Source organism: Lepidochelys kempii, chromosome 2 (genome assembly GCF_965140285.1).
Source record: "Lepidochelys kempii isolate rLepKem1 chromosome 2, rLepKem1.hap1, whole genome shotgun sequence".
Taxonomy (NCBI): domain Eukaryota; kingdom Metazoa; phylum Chordata; order Testudines; family Cheloniidae; genus Lepidochelys; species Lepidochelys kempii.
This window is the reverse complement of record NC_136381.1, coordinates 106,336,639-106,351,386: the sequence shown is the minus strand read 5'-3', so window position 1 is coordinate 106,351,386 and position 14,748 is coordinate 106,336,639. Positions and strand designations below refer to the sequence as shown.

General features: G+C 42.9%; 1 protein-coding gene across 5 annotated transcripts in view; it reads right to left on the bottom strand.

The window, feature by feature from the left end:
• Window positions 1–14,748, bottom strand: part of DCDC2 (doublecortin domain containing 2) — a 237,775-nt gene that overhangs the window by 157,947 nt on the left and 65,080 nt on the right. For all 5 annotated transcript variants that reach the window (XM_073331884.2, XM_073331883.2, XM_078851592.1 and 2 more), the window contains exons 8-10: window positions 8,645–8,791; window positions 6,462–6,516; window positions 2,264–2,447 (exon numbers count right to left, since the gene is read on the bottom strand). In XM_073331884.2, the coding sequence (XP_073187985.1) occupies window positions 2,264–2,447; window positions 6,462–6,516; window positions 8,645–8,791 (386 nt within the window). The remainder of the gene's footprint in view (window positions 1–2,263; window positions 2,448–6,461; window positions 6,517–8,644; window positions 8,792–14,748) is intronic.

The following is a 14,748-nucleotide window of genomic DNA, read 5'->3' as shown; positions in this document are numbered from 1 at the left end:
CTCTTCTTGCTTTTAACACCAAGGGCAAAAACTACAAAAGTAAGAGACTCCTTGCAAGATATACCCTTCCACAGAGCATTCCAGGCTCTTAACATCCTAGTCTGTGGCAGACACTATTTCATTAAGTGCAGTGCTTCAAGGTTTCTCCAGATCTACCATAATTAAGGCTACGATTTGGTCATGGATATTTTTAGTAAAAGTCATTGACAGGTCATGGGCAATAAACAAAAATTCACAGAAGCCATGACCTGTCTCTCACTTTTACTAAAAACATCCCTGATAAAATGGGGAGGGAGGAGAGTCCAGCACCCTCCCTCCCCTCACCCCACTCCTGCAGCAGCTGGGAGGTGCAGAGTCCCCATTGCCCTGAGGGGCTGGAATGGAGGGAGTCCCCACACCACCTCTGCTGGCGGCTGGGGAGTTGTGGGGGGCCCCTTCCAGCGGCCACTGAGTAGCTCCGGGATCCCTCTGCTGCTGTCGGTGGCAGCTGGGCATCTCAGGGGTCCCCGGAGGCGGCCAGTCAGTTGCAGGGGGTCCTGACGCCTGTTGGGCTGCTGCAGGGGTTCCCTGCTGTTTGTGTGAGCGTGCTCAGTACACCCGAAGTTGCAAATTCAGTCAGATAGTTTTTCACACTACACAGCAGCTGGTCAGTTGCGGAGCCCGCAATGTCACGGAGGTCACTGGAAATCAAGATTCTGTGACTTCCTCGACCTCCGTGACATAATCATAGTCTCAACTATAATTAAATCCTTATCATAATCTCATTTAATCACTTGAACTACTCCCTACTGAATAACTGGTAGTATTAAACTAAATTACATAATCAGGGATAAGAAAATTGTTTAAAAAACTGCTTTAGAAGTGAAAAGCTGGGACATGAGAACAGGTAGGAGGCAGAGCCTTTGATAACTTCAGCTGAAATTTCAGAATGGGGAATCAAAGGGTGAATACCCTCTATCAGCTAAACCAAATTGCCAGATTGCATGTCATGACAAATAGCTCGTAAGAGGGGAATTTGCAGAGGCAATTTCAAGAAAGGGAACCTATGAAGATGGCCAGTTCTGAAAGGCAGACAGTAAGATTGCCCTTGGTCACTTTCAGTATAATAAGAAAATTATCTCTCTGTCAAGAAACAAACATAATTTGAATATGACCCATAAACAATTACGTCAACCTATAGTAACATCAGTACTAAAATTCAAGGGCATTAGTTTCACAACAAAAATAAACCAGCAATTCTACAACCTTCTTCAAAGAAAGATACAGTTATACTACAAAGTGATTCAGAGTAAAGGGTTTCATCGATCTTTCAATGGCAATTTTCAAATCTACTCCTCAGAATCAGGAAGTACAATTTGTAAATCACAATCCAGTACCATTGCAGATGCACTATTGGATCCCATATGCTAAAGTTATAAAGCATGATGCATAACTATCACACATTTAAACAGCAGTTTGGGGAAACATCAGAAGCTATGAAAAGTGTAACTTATTTTTGCTGACAAATATTAATTGCTCCATGTTAACAATTTTTGAACCATTATTAAGAAGAAAAAATAGCACACTAATGTATCAACAACATCTGTACAAAGTGGATGTTCTTCTAGACATAAAACAAATTCTTACATCGTAAGGGGAGGAAAGCAATTTTCCAAAGAGAACATTTATTATTAAATTTCTAAATTGCTACCATGACACAGTGGGGAAGCAAATCAGAAGTTGCCTCCAGCAAGTCTGAAGTGTGATTAGTCTCTGCAGCTATTGGCTAATTGGAGTTCTACATTTGTTGTATTACCTCTGGGTCTAAATCATTTTGTTTTATCAGAACCAGGTGGCCAGCATGGGATCCTCTGGGACATTGTAATGTCTTTGGAGCAGGCCAGCTTTTTTTTTTTTTTTCCGTCAGTGCAGTACGATGACAAAGGGATTCTGACAGTGCTTTTCCATTGGTTATGCCTATACCAAAAGCATAACAGGTTGGACAACCCTAAGTTATTTAGCTGACATTATATCTGGCATATACCAGGTTAGTCTGTCTTTTATAAACTGAGCTGAGGCTGTGAATGCTACATACAGATACATTTGATATGTGATGATTTGATCTGGAAATTAATGTGGCAGACAAAGTACACTGAAAATATGATGACCCCTTGGGATTTACACCAATGTGCAATTCCAAATTTTCACTGGTATAACCAAGACCGGAATCTGGCCCTGAGTGTTCAGGAACCTACATGATGTTATACTTCACCTAAGTACTCACCATTATCTTGAAGGATATAAGTTGTTGCTCTTATATTTTGCATCACTTTTATGGGTTTGTTAGAAAAATTAATCTTCTCTTGAGTCTGTTCTCTCTTTTCCTTTCTCTTTGGAGGCTGAGGAGATGACACCATGTCCCCTGCGTCACGGGAGCCAACAGTAGATTTAGATTGGCGATCATTTCCCTAAGAAAAGTAATTCAGAATTTTCATTGGTGAATACAGGATAGATTTTTTTTAAGGTTTCAGAGTAGCAGCCGTGTTAGTCTGTATTCACAAAAAGAAAAGGAGGACTTGTGGCACCTTAGAGACTAACAAATTTATTTGAGCATAAGCTTTCGTGAGCTACAGCTCACTTCATCAGATGCATTCAGTGGAAAATACAGTGGGGAGATTTATATACACAGAGAACATGAAACTATGGGTGTTACCATACACACTGTAACCAGAGTGATCACTTAAGGTGAGCGATTACCAGTAGGAGAGCAGGGGGAGGTGGGGGAGGAACCTTTTGTAGTGATAATCAAGGTGGGCCATTTCCAGCAGTTGACAAGAACATCTGAGGAACAGTGGGGGGGCGGAGGGGGGAATAAACGTGGGGAAATAGTTTTACTTTGTGTAATGACCCATCCACTCCTAGTCTCTATTCAAGCCTAAGTTAATTGTATCCAGTTTGCATATTATCTATCAAGCATTCTTACAACTACAATACCCACCTGCTGAAGTGAAGAAACAATTGACAGAGCCAGAAGAGTACCCAGAAGTCACCCACTACAGGACAGGCCCAACAAAGAAAATAACAGAATGCCACTAGCCATCACCTTCAGCCCCCAACTAAAACCTCTCCAAACCTTGCCAACTGTGTCCACATATCTATTCAGGAGACACCATCATAGGACCTAATCACATCAGCCACACTATCAGAGGCTCGTTCACCTGCACATCTACCAATGTGATATATGCCATCATGTGTCAGCAATGCCCCTCTGCCATGTACATTGGTCAAACTGGACCGTCTCCACGTAAAAGAATAAATGGGCACAAATCAGACATCAACAATTATAACATTCAAAAACCAGTTGGAGAACACTTCAATCTCTTTGGTCACTCGATTACAGACCTAAAAGTTGCAATTCTTCAACAAAAAAACTTCAAAAACAGACTCCAACAAGAGACTGCTGAATTGGAATTAATTTGCAAACTGGATACAATTAACTTAGGCTTGAATAGAGACTGGGAGTGGATGGGTTATTACACAAAGTAAAGATATTTCCCCATGTTTATTCCCCCCCTCCACCCTCCAGTGTTCCTCAGACGTTCTTGTCAACTGCTGGAAATGGCCCACCTTGATTATCGCTACAAAAGGTTTTCTCCCCCTCCTCCCCACCGCTCTCCTGCTGGTATTAACTCATCTTAAGGGATCACTCTCCTTACAGTGTGTATAACACCCATTGTTTCATGTTCTCTGTGTATATAAATCTCCCCACTGTATTTTCCACTGAATGCATCCGATGAAGTGAGCTGCAGCTCACGAAAGCTTAGGCTCAAATAAATTGGTTAGTCTCTGAGGTGCCACAAGTCCTCCTTTTCTTTTTGCGATTTTTTTTAAGTTTCACTGTAAGCTACCTAACTCATAGTTTATACAGCCAACAAGTATAAAAACAGACATATTCACAAGCTACCAGTGCTTTTAGATAATATCTAAAATAATCCAAGAAACCCTAACCTTTCATCAACCTGTTGTCAACTCAAAAAAGAAAAAAGGCAGTTCACTTAACTCAATTAATGCTGTGAATTTCCTGAGGAAAATCAGGCATGCCCTCTTTGATACAAGATTCATTCATGTGAATTAATCCATGCATACACACATAGCTGTATTTCCTGTATGCATAGACATATATAAAGTCATTGGATGTTCATAACCAATGCTATTGGTAAATAATTGATCACATGACCAAAACTACATTTGTATGTTGTTCTCCTAAGTGGCAACAGCACATGGCAGAGGCACTGGCAGATATCTGGCATTAGCACTGATGTTTTTCACTGTAGACACCCTGAAAGAGGCCAGCCACCCTGCTGCTTCTGAATCACCTCTCCATTTTGCCTCGAGAAACTAAGCTGTGGATCTGGCCCCATGTCTCCTTATGGAGACTTACCATGGCAAATTCAGAAGACATATTTGAAAGTCATCTTTGAAGGAAGGCAAAATGACACAATAATGCATATTAAAGGGATATCTAGAAGCTGATTTTCACAGGAGCCCAGTCCCTCACACCTCCCACTGACTTCATTTGGAGTTGTGTCAACCTAATAATTTTCTCTAATTAAGCAGCATGCACTTTTTCCCTTTAATTAACCACATTTAAGTTTAACACAATCTTTAGCTTGAAAAAAATGTGATTTCCACGTGTTTTTTCCTTAGTTTAAACCAGTTCACAATAATTTTTATTAAAATTATACCATAAATATGTATGCAGCATACATTACATATCTCAGACACATACAATGCCATTTAGTTAAATCACAAAGGACAAGTAAATTCCACTTGGCACTTTCACTGGGTGCAGCTGTTTGAACAATTCAAACTATTTAAATCTTGGACACTAGAGGGCCCTGTAATTCTACAAAGTGCCAACGTGGGCGGACTAGACAAGGACAGCATGTTTTTTCCCCGCTGCTGCAGTTGAGAGGCAATACCTGTCTTTAACATAGGTCTCAGGACTGACTTCACTACAATAACCTTTGCTTTAACAAAATCCCATACGTATTATGCACACTAGCATTTTTTTAAATAAAAACAACAGGTTCACTGTGATTCTTCTGATTTTTATTTAGTCAGTAGAAATGTCACCTTGTTTCATTTGAAGATGGCTTTTTAGTTTACTGAAGAATGAACGATATAGCCACATTTCAACTTTTCTTTCAGTGCCTACGGATTCCAAAATTCATAACATATTAGAGAGTGCTGGTCCATATCAGCACCAGCAGCAAAACTTTAGGTGCCCATTAAGGCCAATGGAATTCCAATGATATACACTAACTGAGAATCTTGCCTCAGATCGTTAATATCAATACTGCACATTCCTAGAAAGTCTTTACATATATTAAAATGTCTACTGTGCATCAATGTGTCAACTGTGAATTTTTTTAATCTTGTCTGCATTACTTCTCTACATGGGATACAACCATAAAGCAGATAAATTCTGAATGTTAGCCTTTATTCTTGTTACCTTTTCTCACTTTTTTTTTCCAGACTTGTTATGATTAAATCAGACTAATAAAAAAAAGCTAGACTGCTGAAATTTACATACAGTGAACAAAACAAGGAAACTGAACTTTATACTGATGTTTGTATCTTCTATTGAATTTAAACTGAATTGAGTGGAGGCTTTTTTTTTTCCCAATTGTTTCATATTTTCTTTGTGTTCCATTAGGAGTTCTTTTTGGGAGGGGGTGGGGAGGGGGGAAATAGACTACAGGGTTTATGCTTATAGACTGTGGGCCTGATTTTCCACTCCCTTCAATGTCTGTGGTCATTTACCTCTTTGCACAGTGAATGCAAGCAGGGAATAAAATACTACCATTCTGATCTGGCAGCATTTTATACCCACTCTGCACAGATGTGCAGGTCAGACTAGGTGATCATGATGGTCCCTTCCGGACTTAAAGTCTATGAGTCCGTGAGATGTAAATGGCTATACAGGGTGTAAGGCAGTAGAGAATCGGGCTGTGAAGGATTCCTAGAGCATTGGACAGGCAACTCTTTTACGACCTGATTCAAAGCCCATTGAAGACCATGAAAAGACTCCCACTGTCTTCACTGGCCTTTGTATGAAGTCTTGGTTGTGTATTTTCCTTAGTTGCATAAACTGAATTAGAAAAAGAGTCAAAACTTACAAGGATAGTTTACCAGAATTATGAGAAATATCTCAAAGCAACACTTGGTCTTTGGCTGTGTTCCAGAGGATGTTGTACAAAATAAAGAGGCCATTACAGCAACAATATTTTCTGATATATCTTTTGTCTAATTGACATGTGAATAGTTCCATATTCTTCAAGCAGTAATAAATATACCACCAGGTGGCTCTGGGTTTTATTATCACACGTTTAATTGAAACCCAAAGAATGGTGACTTTCCACCTGTTGGAATGAAGCACAGTTAGCAGCAAAAATCTTATTGTGACATTTGCTACTTACACTCCCTTTAAATTTTCGGGATCCTACAACAGGAGGCAGTGAAGAGGCTTTGGAACTGCAGAAACAAATAATACCTTAGGATTCTAAACACAGTCTATAATGTAAATACTATATGTGCCTTTATTATAATAAACAATGGTTTGTTTACCTAACTATGGCAACACAGTTAATTATTTTATCCAATCTACTATTGTACTAAGAAATCCCACTGATACCAATGTCAATTTCCTATTTACTAGGTTGCAGTTAAATGCCTAATCTTTAATTTGTGCAAACAAATGTATTGTAATTCCCATAATGTATACTTCAGTGGTTCTCAACCAGGGGTATGTGTACCCCTGGGGTATGCAGAGATCTTCCAGGGCGTACATCAGCTCATCTAGATATTTGCCTAGTTTTACAACAGACTACATAAAAAGCACTAGCGAAGTCAGTACAGACTAAAATTTCATACAGACAATGACTTGTTTATACAGCTCTGTATACTATACACTGAAATGTAAGTACAATATTTATATTCCAATTGATTTATTTTATAATTATACGGTAACATGAGAAAGTCAGCAATTTTTCAGCAACAGTGTGCTGCGACACCTTTGTATTTTTAAGTCTGATTTTGTAAGCAAGTAGTTTGTAAGTGAGGTGAAACTTGAGGGTACACAAGACAAATCAGACTCCTGAAAGGGGTACAGTAGTCTGGAAAGGTTGAGAACCACTGGTATACTATATATCCTGAAAAATGTGAGGAGATATTCTGTTAATCTGTGCAAGATTCCCCCTGGCACCTATAATTCAGAGTATCTTCATTGACTTCAGTGGAGCAATGCCGATTTACACCAGCTGAGGATCTAGCTCAATTTCCCTTGGGCTACACCTACACAATGAGCTAGGGGTCGATTCCCCTGCTCGTGCACACATACTCCCGCTAGGTCTCATTGGTGGGTATGTACTTGGCACTGCTCAGCCATGCCTCCACTACCACTACCCATGCTACCAGAGCTACGCTGCTCTTTATACTCACGCTAGCTCGGTGACAACTAGCGCAAGTATAGGTACACCAACAGGGGAAATCACACACCTAGCTCGTAGCATAGACATAGCCTTAGACTATGCTTTGCACTACCTTTCCATTAGTGCCTCAAAAGTGTTTTCCCCAGAATATTTTGGGTTACTAATTCTCTCTGTATACAGTTCACTAAAGTCAGTATGTATTGTACTGGGGTTAATTTGTAAAATACAAGACAAATTCTGATATTACATCAGTTTCTCACTGGCACACGTCCAGTGATCTCAGTGGAATTATTCCTGATCTAGACCAGAGAAAGAGAGAGAATTGGGTCCACGTTTTTCTAAAGAATTTAAAAGATCGGTCCAATTTTTAAATTACAGTGATCCATCAGATACCCATTATGAGCTCAATCTTGCAAACATTACCAGTGTAGTGCTTATTACCATGTATAGTCCCATGGAACTCAACGGGACTACTAATTGTATTTTTGCACCAAACCCCACAGTGGTCGTAGGATCAGGCCCTAAAAGAATACTCATGTGACGGGGCACTGGTTGGTCATTGGTGAACAAATGGTTAACTCCAGCTCAGCTCCCTTTTCTCCTTGCACAGGTAGTCAGGGGAAGGGCTGGAAGAGTGTGTAGTTGGGAAACAAACAAAGTGGGGTGAGGGGGAAAGAATACCTTTAAGGAAGGTCATGCTCCACACCTGAGTCCTAGAACTGGCTTACAGCACCTTTTAAAAGAATGCATGCTCCGCACACCATACAAAATATAGTGGCCCTCAGCCATTGTAAATCAGCATAGTTCCATTGAAGACCACAGAGCTATGTGGATTAACACCAGTAGAGGAAAAATCTGGATGGGCAGGGCTGAGCCAGAGAATCTCTCTCATGGTGTTCATGTTGTGGTACATAATCTCTCACTTTAATGGTACTTTTATAAGAGAAACACATCCTCCCTTCCTCTCAGTTTCCTTCCTCTCTCTGTTAATCTTTGTCCCCTTTTCTTTCTTATGGACTTCAACACAGGTTTTTCAAAAAATATAAATAAAGGTCTGCTTCTGTGTTACATTTTGTGTGTCTCAAATAATGATTTGTGTTTTATTGAGTTTGGTTTGTAAACACAATGACACAAGTAGTATGAAAACACACACACATATAAAGAAAGCTTACCGCTGAGGTCTTCTTATTGTAGACTTGCTAAACAGTAGATCACCATAAGGCAACTTCTTAAACCTGTCTCTGCCCACTGCGACATAGAACTGCCCATTCTCCAGATCTGACCCACTCTGAACAAGTTTTCCATCTAAAGTATAAAGCCTGGCAAAACATTAATTGCAGTTTCAATTAGATTTCCTAAGTGCATTGAAAAGCTAGAGTAACCTATCCACTTAAAAATCATGACTGATTCTTTTCATCCTTAATTTACTGGACTTCAAATGCAGAGCTATAACAGTTGTCATACAAATACCGCTATCCCCCCAAAGAATCAAATACAAGGAAAGAAATATCCAAGTAACCATCCACATCACAACTTGGATCAAGCCTCATGGTACTTGGGATCCAAGCAGGTGAGCAGAGAAATCGAATTTGGGACTGAATTGTCATGGGTGAAATGTGACAGCTAATGAAACAAAAACTACTGGAAGCAGATAGAGGGTTTCCTCTATCCAGTAACTGGAATAAGTATAAGAACTACTGGATTTCTGTACTCACAGAAACGTTATTCTCACTATGCTCTGCTCTCTAGAGCTACATGTGATCTATTACACTGGCTCTCAACCTTTTTCTTTCCAGGACCTTCTTTTCCAGGATCCACTTCCTGTTCAGCTACATGGAAAAGGCAGGTAGGTCATCATCCCAAGATTCAGAACTCATTGTCTATTCATTTCAAGTGTGAACATAATTATGTGTAGTACTTTTATTCACACAGGGTATCTATGCTGGGATTTTTTTGTTCTGGTGGGTATTGTTAATATATTATCAGGTCACTTTTACATTATAGTAGTGTTTCTCTGCTGGGTTTTTTTTTTGTTCTGGTGGGTATTGTTAATATATTATCAGGTCACCTTTAGATTATAGTAGTGTTTCTCAAACTGGGGTCCGCAGACCCCTGGAGGTCCCCAAGGGTGCCCCAGGGAGTCTGCGGGCCCTGTTGATCAACTCCTCGCCCTCTTTCCTGGCAGGGGGTCTCCGTGCACTGCCCACTACCCGGGCGCCGACTCCACAGCTCCCATTGGCCGGGAACTGCAGCCAATGGGAGCTTGGGAGTGGTGCCTGCGGGAAGGGGCAGTGTGCGGAGACCCCTGCCCCCCCCACCTAGGAACTGCTACCAGAGAGATGTGTCAGTCGCTTTCTGGAGCCTCCTGTGTTCCCAGAGTCCCTCCCGGAGTCCATACCCTGCACCCCAATCCCCTAGTGAAAGCCTGGTGAAAGTGAGTGATGGTGGGGGAGAACGAGCAACAGAGGGAGGGGGGATGGAGTGAGCGGGGCCGGGGCCTCGGAAAAGGGGTGGAGAAGGGGCATGGCCTCGGGAAAGGGATCAGGGCGAGGGGTGGCTTGGGGATCCTCAAAAAATTTTAAATCAAAATGGGGGTTCTTGGGTTGCTAATGTTTGAGAACTACTGCATTATAGCAAGGAACAGTATGTAAAAACAATTAAAATACCAAGAGCTTATGTCTGTTGGAATCCTTACCATAATAATCTCGGTATACAGCGTAACAGATTATTGTGTCTACACATGCATTTACTGAGGGTGAAGGAAGAAACTCGTTGCTTGGGGGTTTCTATTTCTCTTCTGTCAGAATCACCTTATTTCCAAGTCTCTGATTTTATACAAAAAAGACCACAAGGGCAGAGGGGGAATCACTCTATACTGACCAGGTTCTACCCTGTGCAGCACATTCCACAACTCAACAACAGGAGCATGTTTACATAATTAAATTTACATTCAAACATCTGTATTTAAGAAGCCTTCTAGAGGGCACGTGCATGTTTCACATTTGGGGACAATGTATACCTTCAAACCAGCGGCACTGCTATGGGTACCCGCATGGCCCCACAGTATGCCAACATTTTTATGGCTGACTTAGAACAACGCTTCCTCAGCTCTCGTCCCCTAATGCCCCTACTCTACTTGCACTATATTGATGACATCTTCATCATCTGGACCCATGGAAAAGAAGCCCTTGAGGAATTCCACCATGATTTCAACAATTTCCATCCCACCATCAACCTCAGCCTGGATCAGTCCACACAAGAGATCCACTTCCTGGACACTACGGTGCTAATAAGCGATGGTCACATAAACACCACCCTATACCGGAAACCTACTGACCGCTATGCCTACCTACATGCCTCCAGCTTTCACCCTGACCACACCACATGATCCATTGTCTACAGCCAAGCTCTACAATACAACCGCATTTACTCCAACCCCTCAGACAGAGACAAACAGGTACAAGATCTCTATCAAGCGTTCTTACAACTACAATACCCACCTGCGGAAGTGAAGAAACAGATTGACAGAGCCAGAAAAGTACCCAGAAGTCACCTACTACAAGACAGGCCCAACAAAGATAATAACAGAACGCCACTAGCCATCATCTTCAGCCCCCAACTAAAACCTCTCCAAAGCATCATCAAGGATCTACAACCTATCCTGAAGGACGACCCATCACTCTCACAGATCTTGGGAGACAGGCCAGTCCTTGCTTACAGACAGCCCCCCAACCTGAAGTAAATACTCACCAGCAACCACACACCACACAACAGAACCACTAACCCAGGAACCTATCCTTGCAACAAAGCCCGTTGCCAACTGTGTCCACATATCTATTCAGGGGACACCATCATAGGGCCTAATCACATCAGCCACACTATCACAGGTTCGTTCACCTGCACATCCACCAATGCGATATATGCCACCATGTGCCAGCAATGCCCCTCTGCCATGTACATTGGTCACACTGGACAGTCTCTACATAAAAGAATAAATGGACACAAATCAGATGTCAAGAATTATAACATTCATAAACCAGTTGGAGAACACTTCAGTCTCTCTGGTCACTCGATTACAGACCTAAAAGTTGCAATATTACAACAAAAAGACTTCAAAAACAGACTCCAACGAGAGACTGCTGAATTGGAATTAATTTGCAAACTGGATACAATTACCTTAGGCTTGACTAGAGACTGGGAGTGGATGGGTCATTACACAAAGTAAAACTATTTCCCCATGTTTATTCCCCCCCTCCACCCTCCAGTGTTCCTCAGACGTTCTTGTCAACTGCTGGAAATGGCCCACCTTGATTATCGCTACAAAAGGTTTTCTCCCCCTCCTCCCCACCGCTCTCCTGCTGGTATTAACTCATCTTAAGGGATCACTCTCCTTACAGTGTGTATAACACCCATTGTTTCATGTTCTCTGTGTACATAAATCTCCCCACTGTATTTTCCACTGAATGCATCCGATGAAGTGAGCTGTAGCTCATGAAAACTTATGCTCAAATAAATTTGTTAGTCTCTAAGGTGCCACAAGTACTCCTTTTCTTTTTGCGAATATACTGACACAAGCAAATATTATTAATTTCTCAACAAGGCCACCTCAACAAGCTTTTTCCCAAATGATATATACAGATATGTGCAAGATGACAGAGCTGAGCAAAGTCAGAAAGTTCTGTATTTTATAAAAGAGAAAAAGCTACTTTTCCCCATAATTCTTTTTACACTAACTTCCAAGAGTCAGTATTAGTCAGATGAATCCATTGCCGTTAGAGGCCAGACACACACTTTGTTTAATCTTGCATGAAATTAAAAAAAAGGCACAATTTGCAAAAACACTCTGACATATTTGTGTAACCCATAATGCATTATTAATCCCCCCAGATGTGGAAGTTCCTCCATTTTCTAGGTGTAACAAATTGTATACTAACATAGGCAACTTTTTAATTCTATTTTATATGAATACCAATCTCAGCTTTTAAAAAATAAGAATGACTTTGCTGTTTCCTTGCATATCTAGTATGTCATCCCAAATGCACTTCCATTACTACAAAGTATACTTAGTGGTTATTTTTTAAATACAAACATTTAATGGTAATGGCAGCACTTGAAAAAACACTTATGCTTCATTGCCACATAAAAGCCACCAGTAATGATGAAACATTAATGAGCAAACAAGCCCACAAAGACAAGGAAACCTAAAATCAATAAGGAAACTCATTTCTGAATTCACCTCATTGTGTTTGTTAGACCACACAATGCTTGGAGAACCCTGGAAAACAGGAAAATTAATAAAAAGAAAAGGAGTACTGGCGGCTCCTTAGAGACTAACCAATTAACTAACCAATTAACCAACCAACTAACCAGGAAAATTAATGTAGTTTAGGAAATAGAACTCTCCCATATAAATGTCAGTGGGTGTGGATATGGGTGTATTAAATAGATCTTTAACGTTGTCTAATGTATACTTTTATGCTTTAAATGCCATTTTTGTTGTTCTTTTTCAATGTTGTCAGCCTAATGAACCACCTGAAAACCTTAACAACAAATATCTGGCAGCCTCTAGTTAAGTTTCTCACTAAAAATAATAAAGCCTGATAATTGAATTAAACATAATCAGCTGTTTAAAGTGAAAACAATAACAACAATGCATTTAGCAAAGGAACTTGATTAAAAAAAATTATTAGACCTGCCAAGTATCACATACGTTGTGTGACATTCATGCCTACAGCTTTTTCCCCATCCACCCAGTCATACCTGCCCACAGCCCAGCTGGTTTCTCATGTATCCCTGTTAGGCATCAGAGATACCTCTGCAGTGATTCCTTCTGGGGGATGCTGGGGCAGCTACTCTGCAGAGGGCCTCACTCTCTGCTTCCCTTCCTGCATCTGAGCCAGAGGTGGTGGCAGGGACATAAAGCGAAGCACTGGTGCCTAGGCTTCTTGCCTTCCACAACCTTGCCCACCCATCCAGCTGCTTCAGGCTCCCAATTACCACCTCCCTCTTCCCCTCACCTTGCCTAGATACGCCTCACTTCATCACCAACTCCCCCAACCAACTCACCTGTCCTGGCATACACCTCTCCCCCCCATGCCACACCTTCCCCCTCACCTCCAGGCACCCTGTACCTCCCCACCAGAGGCCCCTCAGGCACAGGCGATGCATGGGGGGGGCGGGGCAAAGAGGGTCAAATGGTCCCCTTCCAGATTTTTGCTTGGTCTGCTGGGTGGAGAGAGAGGGGCTCTGTCCTTCTCCCACTGCACCTGTCCCCCAGCACACTCAGCCCCTGTCCCTGGCAGCCGGGCCCAGGTAGGGAGCAGAGGAGGCAGGACCAGCCACTTCCCACACCCACCACTCCGGGTCACTGCTTTGTGCAACACAGCAGCAGCCTGCAAGAGCCTGGCTGGGGAGATGGCGGCAGTGGGCCATCCCCAGCTCGGGCCCGGGTGGAATGTGCCAGGGGGCAGGCACAGCAGGAGAAGGACAGAGTCGTCCCCCCTCCTGGAAGTAACTCTGGTTGGGCTGGGAGAGCATGGTCAGGGCTGTCCCTAGCTATTCTGGGGCCCTACACAGCACCCACCGCGGGGGGAGTTGGTGCGGGGACTGGCTCCAGGCCTCCGCCGGGGGGGGGGGGCGGGGCTGGCTGGCTTGAGGGGCAGGAGGGAACCGCCCCCCAGCACTCATCAGCGGCGCAGCTGGGGCCAGGTCACTGCACTTCCTGCAGCCAGTGAGTGCAGGCCCAGCCCTGCTTCAGTCCTCAGGGGTGGGAAGAAGTGGGAAAGGGGCAGGGCTGGAGTGGAGCAAGGGTGGGAAGAGGCGGGGCTGGGGCGGAACAGGGGCAGGGGCCCGGGGAAGAGGTAGAGCAGGGGCTGGATCAGCATGCAGCTGTGCAGGGCACCAGGAAATTTGGTGTCCCAAATTTCCTGGTGCCCTACGCAGTTGCGTACTTTGCGTACGGGTAAGGGCGGCCCTGAGCGTGGTGGCCCCAGGTTGGGGTCAGGGCAGGAGAGGTTGCTGGGCAAAGAAGACAAATGGGGCGGTCACATGTCCTCCCCCTTAGATTGTGCCCCTCCTGCCAGCATTAGGAGGCATGCGTTGTTTATGTCAGGTACTGCAGATAGGTTCCCATCTACCTCTCTCATAGACTCCCCTTCTTCCACTGCTCTGCACATATTTGTTTGTGATTCCCCTCCTTCCTGCACCTGCCACCGCTCCTGGGGAGTGTGGCAGGGAGAATCAGTGACTTGATAAATGTCATGCATGAAACTACACA